The 13,359-nt window shown below is 42.9% G+C and overlaps 1 protein-coding gene across 1 annotated transcript; it reads left to right on the top strand.

Moving 5' to 3' along the window:
• The first annotated feature begins 942 nt into the window (after positions 1–942).
• On the top strand, positions 943–12,355 carry LOC106698680 (ubiquitin-like). The gene is made up of 2 exons (XM_014463604.1): positions 943–964; positions 11,967–12,355. Exons 1-2 carry the CDS (start codon positions 943–945, stop codon positions 12,353–12,355), a joined length of 411 nt encoding a protein of 136 aa, XP_014319090.1.
• Positions 12,356–13,359: the final 1,004 nt, after the last annotated feature.

The raw sequence follows: 13,359 nt of genomic DNA, 5'->3' as shown, positions 1-13,359 counted from the left end.
ACACAGAGTCGGAGGGAAAAATTAAAGAGCACGCACTGCTTTGCCTAACTTTGAAAGAAAACCCTTCTCTTTCATCCACAACTTTCCAGAGTCTGACTATCTGCAGCTTAGAGAGACTGATCTGACGAGGAGGAGGCAATGGTTTGTTGCTTCTGTTAGAAGTGGACCTTCCAACTTCAGATTGTGACCCAGCCTCCCTTAGCCAGGGAAGCTAAAAGAGAGAAGAGATTAGCTCCAATCTAGTCTAGTTTCTAGAAAAGAGGGTGAAGATGAGGCAAACAAGCAGTGCCAGTGGGTAGCATGCAGACTTCTTGGTTCAGGACCAATAGCATGGGAATAGCTGCCTAGTCCATGACATCTAGTGTGAACAAACTAGAGGCCAGCAACCTGGGCCTTGGAATATCACCTCTCTCCAGGAAATCCATTTCCCATTTGCCTAGTACAGTAGTTCTCAACCTTCTGGCCCTTTAAATACAGTTCCTCATGTTGTGACCCAACCATAAAATTATTTTTGTTGCTACTTCATAACTGTAATGTTGCTACTGTTATGAATGGTAATGTAAATATCTGATATGCAGGATGGTCTTAGGCGACCCATGTGAAAGGATTGTTCAACCGCCAAAGGGGTCGCAACCCACAGGTTGAGAACCACTGGCCTAGTGGATTCCTTCATAGCCAGATCGAACTAGGTCTACATCTGTCTCCAATACCCCGCTAGATCCTTACCCCTTTCATTCTTTTGGACTCAGCACTCACAAAATCAAGGTCAGGCAGATAATTAAGTTATTTCCCCCTCCAAGTCTAAGAGCTGTTAATTAACCAAGACAGTGCTAATCACTATTAGGGAACAAGCTAGCAATGACTTAAGTGGATTCTAATTAAAACTTGAGTAGTATCTCCTAGAGCAGTGACTTTGAAAGTTTTTTTTCTTTCATGCACAAGATGTATGACACCCGTATAGGAGGTAACATCCCCTAGGGGTCCTTCATAAATGCCCCTCCTCAGTGAAGCTTTCTCTGGCCACTCCCTGTGGAGTAGCCCCCGCCCCCCATCATTCCTGATCACATCATCCTGTTATAAGTCCTCCATAGAACTGATTACTTGTTGGAATAATCTTGTTTATTTGTTTGTTATTATTTGCTATAAGCTTCCTAAGAGCAGGGAACTTGGTGCCTTACTTTTAACTATATCTCCAGTGCCTCAGTGACCAGACAGAGAAAATACTCGGTGTGAGTTTGTTCACTAAATAAATGAATGTTCCCACAGACTTAGTTTATGTGCAACTTAGAGCAAACCAGTTATCATTCCACCCCTTTCTTTCCCTTTTTAGAAAATATTTCAGAATGTGTGACTAAGAGTGACAGAATTATTGAACTATTCATTCTTTCAACAAATAGTTATTGACTGTTTACTACATGTCAGGTCCTGTGCTAGCTGCTGGCAGTAAAATAATAAATAAGTTAGACAAGACCCTGGCCTTCAGATGGTTCTGTTATACAGGAGACAATAACTGTTGTACATTGATATGCAAATAAAAAGTAAGATCTCATCATTGATGATGGTGCTCATTGCTATGGAGGAAACCAATGGGGTGATGTGATGGAAAGTGATCAGGGCAGCAAGTGTGTGTGTGCAGGGGGAAGGGGGGCTATTTCACCTCAGATAGAGAAACTGAAACTCAAAGAATCAAGTCAGTCAAGTTCAAGTAGTGCTTGGTTGTTTTTTTGTCTCTTTGGATTGTGAGTTCTAGCTCCTCAGATCCCAAGAGAGATCTCATCATATTCTCCCCTATAATCCAAATAGCACAGTGAAGAGTATAAGGGTAGTCAGGGGGTACTCAATAAATATTTGTTGAATGAATAAATGAATGAGGTAACATTCTCCCATGAGGAAACATTCAAGAGCCCATGTGTAAAGGGCTGGGATACAGGAATTCTAGGCACAAGAAACAGAAACCACAAAATCCCAGAAATGGCAAACAACTCAGTACTTTCTACAGCTCAGAAGTAGTGGTGCAGGGGGAGAGAAAAAGATGTGAGTGGAAAGGTGTGTTCATTTTATGCAGGGCCTTAAGGATCAGAAAGGGATTTGCATTTTATTTTTAGTACAATGGCAAGGCACCAGCAGATTTAAGCTGGAGAATGACACAATGTGATTTACATGTTAAGAAAATTACTCTGACTGCTGGGCGGAGAATGAAAACAGGGGCAAGACTAGATGTGAAAGAGGGTAAGGAGGCCGCTACAGTTAGATGATGGCTCGTGCTTGTCCTTGGCTGGTTACAAAGGCAAACAAGAAAAGTAGTGATAAACCCATCTTCCTGTCATGTTTTTATTACATTTTTAAATAAACCATTTGCAAGTCTGTGTTCTTCATTATAGTAACAAAACATGAATCATACCAATTAGGACATGCAAGCATGCCATGATGTAATGATTGGGAATTGCTGTTCTGGAGAAATTTACCTGAAAAGGGCAGGCTGAGATGAGGCCTAGGAAGACCAGGGTTTATGCACATGAACTTTTGGTCCTATAGGCACCACGGCTTTGGTGTCCCCTCCTTACCTGTATTGGATTTGTCATCTCTCACCACCACAGGTCAACCTGGGACCTGACCTCAGCAATGTCGCTTTGACTGAGTCCCTTCAGAGCAGAGTCCATGGCTGCTGGGTTAGTTAGCACCCTGCCTCCACTGTCAGCACTCTCACATGATCAGTGAGTCACTAGTGATCCACTGGCTGGGAACTAGTAACATTGAGACAGAGGTAGGAGTGGACAGTGCTTCACCGTCGAAGTCATCTGTCTCCTAGGATTGCCCAGGCCACTGAGTCTCAATCTAGTTGCACAGTTAGAATCACTGGTACCTTTAAAAAATAATAATAATGTAGAGATAAGAATCTCTGGGTTCAGAGATCATTATGCTTTTAAATCTCCGCAAGTGATGCTAATGGATTGAGAACCACAGGTCCTACCCAACTATTTTATCACAGCCTATAGGACCCTGTGGGATCTCCTGCTCCCCAATTCTCAATCCTATATTAGACTTTGACCAAAAAAAAAAATACATTCCAGCAGACTCTAACAACTACCATTTATTTGGTGCTCAGTTGATACCCAACAAGGTGATCATTATTTTACCAACATTATGTCATTTCACTCTTATAACCACCCTCTGAATCTGAACAAAAACAAAATCTCTGGCCCAAAGAAGTAATATAACATGCCCAAGGTCACTAGCTAGTAAGAGAGGTCAGGGTCCACACCCAGGTCTTATGATCCCACACAGCCCATGCTTTTCATCACTAAGAAATTGTAACACTGTCCCTTAGAGAAACCAAGGTTTTAATCCCATGCCTTTGCCTTACTAGCTGTGTGATATAGAGTGAGTTACTCAACCTCTCTGAATTCTAGGTTCCTCTCTGTAAAGAATTTTTTGCCAATAGCAGCCCTCCTATCACCCACACTATTTCTGGAGTATTATCCTATATAATAAAAGCCTAATATGCTAAGTGTCCCCATGTGGTCAGCCATTCAATCAATCAAAGAGTAATATGCTAATGATATGCTAAGGCTGCTCAACCACTCGCTATGATGTGCACTGACCACCAGGGGCAGACGATTCGACTGGTAGGTTAGCTTACTGCTGGGGTCCAGCCAATGCAGACTGAGCTAGACAGGCCGGATACGCCCTGGAATCTTCCTGCATCCCTCCCAGGCCCCGATCGTGCACTGGTGGGGTTCCTTGGCCTGGCCTATGCCCTCTCGCAATCCGGGCTGAGAGACCCCCTCCCCTGAGTGCACGATTTTGTGCACCGGGCCTCTAATTAGTTATAAAAAGCATTGATCCTGTTGCTACTTGCCTTGGTCTCTAACTGCCATGACCATCTCACCATAGGAGCCTTCACATCTTAGCAAGTACTCCCAGAAACTAGTTCAGAGCTTATCCCAAATTAAGCAGTCAATGTCCATTGAACTGACTGATATGGCCTCCCACTGGGATATGACACATACTTTGGAAATTTGGGTTGTGCGCTGTCATTCAGCTAAAACCTCCCATAAGAGCCACATTGATCCCTCCTATCAGGTGACCACGGGCACTCAGTGAAAACTGCAAAGGGCAAGTTGCCTGTGTAACCCTCATGACTCATTTAGTAGGACTGACTATATTTGCATGACTTTGCATATATTATACAGCAATCAATGATATATGTATTCAAGGCAAAGAAGTTGTAGATGTAGAACACCAAAGATAAGAGTATTTTCCCACAACATGTAATGCAGATGTTAGAAAATCATGCCATTCTACAGTGCATTGCAGCCAAAGTTGGGGCTTCCATATGATCAAAAAGTGACTCTTGTCAGCATGAAAGGAGCATAAGCCTAGGTCTGAGTTAAAGATCAAAAATCAAGAAATTTAATCAGCATTTCTTATCTCCACTCCTACCTTTCACTATTATGAAACCTGAAGGGTAGAGGAAAGGAAGACACGGGGCTCACTTTTTCATTCAAGACCCCTTGGGAAGCTCCAAGAGAATAACTATAATTTTAAGGACCTTTGCATTACAGGAAATCAACCATTCCTTCAATCCCAGAAGAGAATTTTTGTTAAAAGGTCTTTGTGAGATGGCAAGTGCTTCCTACAATAATAATAATTTTATAGTACTGATTCTTGTGTTCATTTATTTATTCAGTCAACAAATATTTACTGAGTACCCTTCTACCCTTCCCTGTGCTGTTAGGATTATAGGGGAGAATATGATGAGATCTCTATTGATCCAGAACTCACAATCCGAAGAGACAGAAAACAACCAAACACTATATGAACTTGAGTGACTTTCTTCTTTTAGCCTCAGTTTCTCTATCTGAAAAATGAAGTATAAAATTCCAATTTTCCATGGTTGGTGTAATAAAATATAACAGTTTCAGTGTGGCTTTTGGCACACAGGTGATCCTCAATGAATGAGAGTTACCACAGTTATCATTGCTCTAAGGGAATATAATGAAGGCAATATGGAATCACAGAGAACACATACTCTTTGAAACTATTCGGGGGGTGGGGGTGGAATAAAGGCATTAAGTCACCAAGTCAACACCATACTTCAGGGTTTTACAGCATCACTGCTTATGTACCACTTAGCAACTCATGGACGCCTATTAACTTGTCACTTGGAGACCTCTGCTCAGGGCTCTGTGTCCCTTTCTGTCCACAGTGACATCTGACGTCTAACTCTTCACTTTCCTGATGGGCCTGGGATGTCTGCTAAGGAGAAAAACAGAGGAACACTGAGAGCACATAACCATTAAAATTAATTGCTCACAAACATTAGAATCCAGACATCCATTGCAGTCATGAAATATGGATAAGGATTTTCTGAAAGCCATTTATATTAAATTACTTTTATAATAGTATTTAACTTTTAAGCATTAAATATTTAGTGCTCCTTTTTGTCATTTGCAAAGAACTTTCCAGCTGTTTCATAGCTGGAGGCATCTATGCCCATCCTGTCTTGAGGGCCTACAAGGTTGAACATCAGACCAACAGCTTTTAGAATTGAGACCAGCAGACATCAGTGACTCCAAATCAGCCAACTCTCATTCATTCAACAAAAATGTGCTGAAACCCTTGGTGTTCCAGATATGGGGATATAAACATATATAAAGCATGATCTCTGAACTAAAAAAACTAGCAAGACAGACACAAAAATATTTACAATGTGTTGTCTATATTTCCCCTACTGTCATCTCCAACAAAATTATTTAATAGCTTTTGAAATGCATCTTAACTCTTTCTCAACTCCATATATTTGCCTATTACTTCTGCCTGAACAGCTCCCTTCTGCCCAGCCATCTCCCAATTCTTCTTATGGACATACTTCAACTGATACTGGTAACAGCACTTTCAGCAGGCTTTCCTGGGCACCACCTGCAGTCTGATTTACTAGTAGATGCCTGTCCTACTAACCCTCAATCCACCCTGTGCATTCTTCAGTCATAACACCAATCACTCTACTCTGCAAATGTTGATTCACTTAAGTCTCCCCTGGCAGCCTGTGAGTTATTGGCATCAAATTCATCATTTTATCCCTGATGTCCTCTGCAGTGCCTGACACAGAGTAGGCATTCAATAAACTTTTTCCAAGTCAATAAATTAATTGAGTAATTAATTTAATATAAATTCGATAATAGATAGATTTACTAGGTATAATGCGAGTATATACAACTAACTGCCTGTAGGGCATGAGGTAGAGGGATGCTATCAAAGAATACTTAGAAGTGATCATGACAATTAAGCAAATTCCTGGAAATACCATGTATATTATAATTATGGCCATTAAAAACTAAAATTACATAATTATCATTGTGCTCTCAAACTACTACTTCAAATATTTTCATATCTAATTAGCATTGCATGGCCTCTGGTCTTGTCCATACTGTATCATCTATCACATCACCATCACTACACCCACTAACACCATCTTGAACATCAAAGAACCAGCATGAACAAAGAAAAGAATAAATGGTCTCTTTCCCATTTCCTACATACTTTAGATAGTGTGAAGTCCCCTAACTATTAGCCCTCTGCTAATATATACAGAAAGAATTCCAACCAGGCACCTGTCTTAAGCCTAGTTGTCTCATAGGAAAGTCACCATCCCAACTCTGATTTCAATCCATACGCTTATTAAAACCACCCTGTTATGGATAGAACTCTTAATCTACAAGATATTATAGAAACAACAGGATTCAGAGAGACACCAATTACCTCCTGACTCCATTTCAACCCCTCAGAGAGTTTTTCAAAAGACATAGGGTTGAAGAAGTTCCGGAATCCTCTAGCCCTAAATTACGTAGACTCCTGTGATTATCATTACCTAATACAACCTCAGTTTGAGCCACCACAAAATAAAGTTGATGATTGATGATTAACTAAATCAGATTAGAAATCTAACTGTTACTATTTCTAGGAAAAGTATTTTATGTGACAAGAGAGAGAGAGAGAGAGAGAGAGAGAGAGAGAGAGAGAGAGGAGAGGGGCCAATCTCTGCACACAGGGACAGGACCTCTATTGACTTTCTCTGTAACTTTGGTTCATTTGGCTTGCAAGATGCTGGAATCCCCTTTAAGCACACCCAAAGGGGGTTACCTACCCCATGCCATGCATGCAGGCCTTGCTTCATCTGCAAACCCCTTTGACCTGTACTTGAAACAAACCTGCTGTGTCTTCTTGAATTTTTAAGATAAAAGTGTTGGCGTAATAGAACAAAAAAATGTCTAAACACAAAAGAAGTTTATGAGTTGTCTATGTAACAGTATGGGCAGGTGAATGGTTGTCAGTGGGAACAGGGGTAAGGTCCTGCTCCACACAGTCATTTGGGGAACGACACTGACAGAGACTGCCATCGGTCCCATGTGCGTTCTGTCACCCCAGGGAAAATCTCCATTACAACCTGCTACAAAGACAAGAACACCTGAAAAACAGGCACATCACTTCTGCTCATCTTCCATTGGGTAGAACTTAGTCACGTGGCCACATCTATCTGCAAGGGAGGCTGGGAATGTCATCTATTGGTGTGCTCCAGAAGAAGAGAGGAACACAGATTTTGGTAAACACCTATTAATGGAAAACACCTTGAATTTTTTTAAAAAGAGTGTTCATGCAACAATAGCAGACCTACGACCGCAAGGGCAAGAACACAGTAGATCTGAATTCAAACCCTGGCACTCCTCCTGCCCACAATCCTCTCTGAGGCTTAGGTTCTTCATCCCCCAAACAGAGATAAATACCTATGTAGGATTAACTGAGCTCATGAGTGTAAAACACCTATCACAGTGCCTGGCACATACAATAGTAAGCATTCAACAAATGTAGTGATGCTGGTGGCAATTTGCAGGTAGTGACTATTCATGGGTAAGAGACGATCGTTTTGCAATATGGGAAAAAAGTAAGTGCCGGGCTCTAACCTGTGATGGAGGAATTAGTCACCAGTTCAGTTCACGCTTTTCTTCCCCCACTCCTCCACCTCAGCACTTGTTCCCATGGGCCCCACTCCACCTGCGTGGGAATGCTTAGCGTTTGCTCATGGACCAAACATCCCATCCCTACCAGAGAGGGCTCCTGTTCAGCCTTTAACTGCAGCCCAGGCAAACCACTGGGATCATTCTGCCTGTCACAGCACAGAGAAGTCCAACCATCATATGCTGATGGCATTGCACCCACCACTGGGTGCACAAATGCACACTGGCTGGAAGGAAGGCTGATTGCCCAGCAAGTCCATTTGTTCTTTGCTTTAGAGTGATCCATCATTTACTCAGATTTCAGTGAAATGGCCTGAAACGGGGAAGGAAAAAAGAGCCCAGAGCTGGGGCACCACCGATTAGAGGCGAGTCTCAGCAGTGGAACCGAGCAGGCAGTCACGTCAGGAGCAGCAAAGCCCTCGGGCTCTGGGTTTCTCAGCCAGGAGATGAGGGGATGCAGCAAGATTGAGACTCAGTAGGGATCTGCTGCTCTGGCTTCTGCTGAACTTCAGATGCAGTCACTTGCCAAGGCACTTTTTCAGTTCAAGGTCATTCCTGGAGTCCCACCCTCAACTTCTGGAGCACCAGCCCCTCCAGTTCATTTCAGGCAGCTCTCCTTCAGCAACTACCAACACATGCGTATCAAAAACCTTTCACCCATTAAGCAATTGTACCATCAGTAACCTATCCTAAGGAAGTAATCCTGAATATAGACATTGCCTTATGCACAAAGATGCCCACCAGCAATGCTATAATAACAAAACAGTGGAAGCATCCTCTACAATTGGTTGGAATTCTATTGCCAGGCCAACAGCAAGGAATGTATTAAGAGTATGGAACACCAAAATGTTAAAGTACATGTTTACCATAAATTTATGATAAAGGAAGTTCTGTAGACTATTCTGTTAAGTGAGAGGAGTAAGGAACAACGGCAGTATGAATACAGCTCTGTAAGAAATAAACAGAACTAAGATTATGTAAGATATTGTCATTACTGGGTGAAAGGTGCACAGAAAATCGCCATCATTTTTGCAACTTCTTGTAAGGTTATCTTAAAATAAAAATTATTTTTTTAAATATCAGAAGCAATTGTGCATGAAGAGATAGCATAAAATAATGGCTTTAACAAAGATAAGCATAGGGGATCAGTTATGCAAGGGATTTTAAATCCAATCCACTCGCCACTGAATCTCTGCTTTGCCTCCCTGTTTCATCTGAGAATTCTTTCCCGATTCCCAAAGGCATCGAAGAATTCTGTCATCCATGTTCCCCTATGTGCCTTGGGCAGCCATTAAAAATCCTGACCATACAGAATCATTAAGAGCACTATTTTGCTCACCTCTCTCATAAGACTTCTAGTTTCTTGAGAACTGTGCCATGTTCACTCCTCCCCTAGAGTATGGTATGTGTCTAAAATAGTGCCTTAATATTTGTTGAATTATTGAATGAATGAATGAGCAAGTAAATGCTGTGCTCGGGTTTCACTGAAAGAGGTCCAAATATTTCCAAAATAGCTTCTTCCCCAGACCAACTACAAGGTCTCCTGATCAACAGCCACTTCCATTGAAGTTGAATAGGACAGAGTGACCAGGAGAAGTGGAAAAAAAAAGTAGCCAGAGCCAGTTTCTCACAGCTTAAATCAGGGCTCTCAAACTGTCAGTCCACACACTATACAGCCCACAGAAGTGGTTTGTTTGGCCAGAAAGTGTTTTTAAAAACTAGGGCATTTCACAAGAACTACTTTCTCCTGAACTATCAGAGAATCAGGTGACCCTGGACATGCATTCCCACCTGGCTACAATGGCTGGAGCTGTTGCCCCCCCTCTGAGGAAGCACAGTGTGCTCTTCAGTCTGTCATAGTCCCCGCCAGTCCCTATTGTCTGCACCCAGCTCCCCTCTCCCAGTAATGCTTCCTGCCTGACCGCTGTGGGCATTTAAGTTTGCAACCAGTGGTTTAAACAACCTGTTTGGCTTAAGGAGTTAAAATGCCTATGTGTGCTCATTTTTTGCACCAAAGAATTAAAGGATTTCTTCAGTTCCATTTCCCTCCAAGGTAGGGAAGTTTAATAAAATTCTGCTGATGCTACATGGATTTAGCTCCAGGATGCTAGGGGCCAGGGCAGAGGAGTAGCTAGGTGTGACACAAGTAGACTGTCTGGAAGTGTGACCCTCCGCCCCACCAGGCTGAGATAAGCTCATCAGTGAGACTGTTTCCACAAGGTGAGGAAAGACCTGAACACACACGAAGTCAAGACATTCGAGCCGGAATTCCTGAGCAGGTCTGCAGGACAAGCAGCTGTCTCATGAAGCTTTAGCTCCACTCACTGGCTGGCTATAAATTAAGTTCTAAGAAGTCCGCAAAACTACCTAAGCTTTCAGGCACCGGATGAAAGAGGAAGAGGAACTTAGGCCCATGCTTTAGCAGAGCCCCTGGAAAGGAGTCAGGACCTGTGTTAAGAAAATTGGCCAGGAAGGGGGTTAAATGCCACTCCCAAAGCTCATCCCCAGTGGTCCGTTTCTCACTTCGTCTGAAGTTGGAATCCTTGACTATTGTGTATATTTTTCAAATGATTCGGGATTCAAAAGGAGGGATCCGATTAACTGACCACTAAAATCCCACACCAAATGTTCCCCGTATATCTCCAAAGGGTCCTTGTAAGGATCCGAAAAGATAATGGATGAAATAGTCCTTGCTTCTCCATCACTTCTCCGTAGAAGAAGGTGGATTTCTTAGCACTAATCAACCAGGGTCCCAGGCAAAATGAACACTACTTATTCCAGGGATTCTCTTAGAAAGGCAACCTCATGTTTCATTTATGAGTTACAGTAATTACTTAATTAGCATGGCACTTTTACCGCCCTGGTTCCGCTGCTGTATGCTGAGCCTCAGAATTCTAATGGGAATTTCTCCTCCAGTCAGGTTCACGCCTGGCCTTTCAAGAAAATGCTCAAACTGGCTTTTTCATTCACTCAGTTTTTTACTAAAGGGAGGAGAAAAGCAGAGCCGAAGTGAAACTTGATTGAAAAGCACAGGGGGGAAAGAAGAGTTGCCTAATGGCTAGAGACTGAATCATTGCTCTGTCTACACGAACTATCATGGTTAGTTCAAGCTGCTAGAATAGAATACCATAGGCTAGGTGACTTATAAACAGCTGAACTGTGTTTCTTATAGTTCTGGAGGCTGGGAAGATGGTTCATAGTTGGCTAGCTGCACTTGCATCTTCACAGGGCACAAAATAACAAGGGAGCAATCATGGCTTAATCACCTCCCAGAGGCCCCCACTTCTTAATACCATCACATTGGGGTTAGGATTTCAACATATCAATCTTGGGGGGGGTGGGGGGAACATTCAGTCCATAACATGGACTGTGATTGGGCAGTTGATTTAATTTTGCTGAACCTCTGTTTTCCAGCCCATAAAATGGGGATAACAGTAGAATCTCTCTTCTCTAGTGGTGTGAGGATCAATGAGATGCTGTGTGTCCAGCACCTAGAACACACGGTCCATTCAATTAATTTAGAAGCTGTTTGAATTTTTGATTAGCAGCTAAGAGCTGGACAATATACTTGTCCTCTCCGAGCTTCAGCTTCCTCCTTGGAAAACAGAAATAATAAAATATATCCACAGAAGGGTTGTCATGAGAACTGGAAAGAGACTAGCATCATATCCTAGCACTTAGAAGGTACTCCATAAATATAGCTCTTAAAGTGATCATAAAACGTTGAGGAAATTAAATATAGATCTTCATCAGGATGAGCTCTGTTCATTGTATGCAGGTATGCATAACCCATGGACTTAGACAATAGGGTGGTGAAGACCTGGGGTGGAAGGTGGGGGCAGGCTAGAAGAGGTCGATCGAAGAGAAAGGGAGATATATGTAATACTTTCAACAGTAATTTTTAAGAATTGAAAAATAAAAGTCTCTGTTCAGCTCTTTCTCTTCAATGAGGAGCAGCATCCCCAGCAGACACAGAATGGCAGCTCTTTGTGAAGACCCTGACTGGCAAGATCATCGCCCTGGAGGTGGAGCCCAGTGACCCCACTGACCATGCCAAAGCTAAACTCCAAGACAGGGAGGGCCTCCCGCCTGACCAGCAGTGTCTGGTTTTTGTGGGCAAGCAGCTGGAGGATGGACGCACATTCAGACTACAATATTCAGAAAGAATTCGCCCTTGGCACTTGGCACTTCCTCTGCGGAGGCATCGTGAGCCCTCCCTCCGCCAGTTCGCCCAGAAGTACGACTGCGACAAGATGATCTGTGCAGGTGTCCCGCCCACCTGGGCCCCTGTGCTGTCAACTGCCACAAAGCGCAGCCACACCAACAATCTGTGCTTCTAGAACAGGGTTAAATAAGGCCCCTCCACCACCTCCTCCTCCAGCCTGCAGGGCGGCCCTCTACCTGAACCCCTGGAGATAAATAAATAAAAATACATACATATATACATACATACATACATACATACATAAATAAATAAATAAATAAATGCCTCTGTTCAGCAATCAGCTTTTCAAGAGAAGCAACTGTGTCTCTCTCCATCTCTGCACTCCCCATGCCTGATGCCTGCAACACAGTAGGCACTCCGAATAACACCGAGTTTCAGTGAACTGGGTGAACTCCCTAGTCCCTCCCTCAGCCTTGACTATACAGGTCAGCTATTGTAAATTTCCAGGCAGCAAAGAAAACATTCTGTAAGATATTGTTTCTAAACTCCTGTGTAGCCTTCCTCTGAATGTGGTTAAAAATAATGTAATTTCTTCTTGGAGTATATGGGCAAGAAAAGGCCTCAGACCTTTCATCAATTCCACAGAATTCCCTCTGCCCAGGTTCCCTTCTCTAGCCTACCTTTAATCCCCCATCTGCTCCTCCTTTCATACCTCAACCTGAATAAATTCTTTCCTGGTTACTCCATGAGCCCACGCATGCTCACTGACCTCAGGACTCACAGAACCAAGGCATCACAGAAGCAAGGTAAAGTCTTATGAGTATTTTACCTGTCCTCTAGATAAGGCCCTCTGCAAACACTCCTGCTAAGTATTCATTCAGATCGCTCCTTAAACACCTTGGATGACAAGAAACTCATCCCCATCCCACCCCCACTCGCCTTTGGTCCAACTCACCTTTGGTCAACTCTGTTAGAAACTTACACTTAGTCCAAACCTTTCTCGCCATAGCTTCTACCAGTTCCTTGGCTGTGGCTTTGCCTTTTGCAGGCTCACAGTATGGGATGACTCTGCCTTCAATATTACAAACTTTGAATTTAGCTTAGGGTGCACGTATATTCTATCCTCACAACCAGATTAAAAGTTTCTAGCAGGCAGTCACCATGTTTTATGTTCTTTGT

This window comes from Myotis lucifugus, unplaced genomic scaffold (assembly GCF_000147115.1).
Source record: "Myotis lucifugus unplaced genomic scaffold, Myoluc2.0 scaffold_213, whole genome shotgun sequence".
In the NCBI taxonomy this organism is placed as follows: Eukaryota; Metazoa; Chordata; class Mammalia; order Chiroptera; family Vespertilionidae; genus Myotis; species Myotis lucifugus.
The sequence above is the reverse complement of the archived record's forward strand: the minus strand, read 5'-3'. Positions and strand labels throughout refer to the sequence as shown.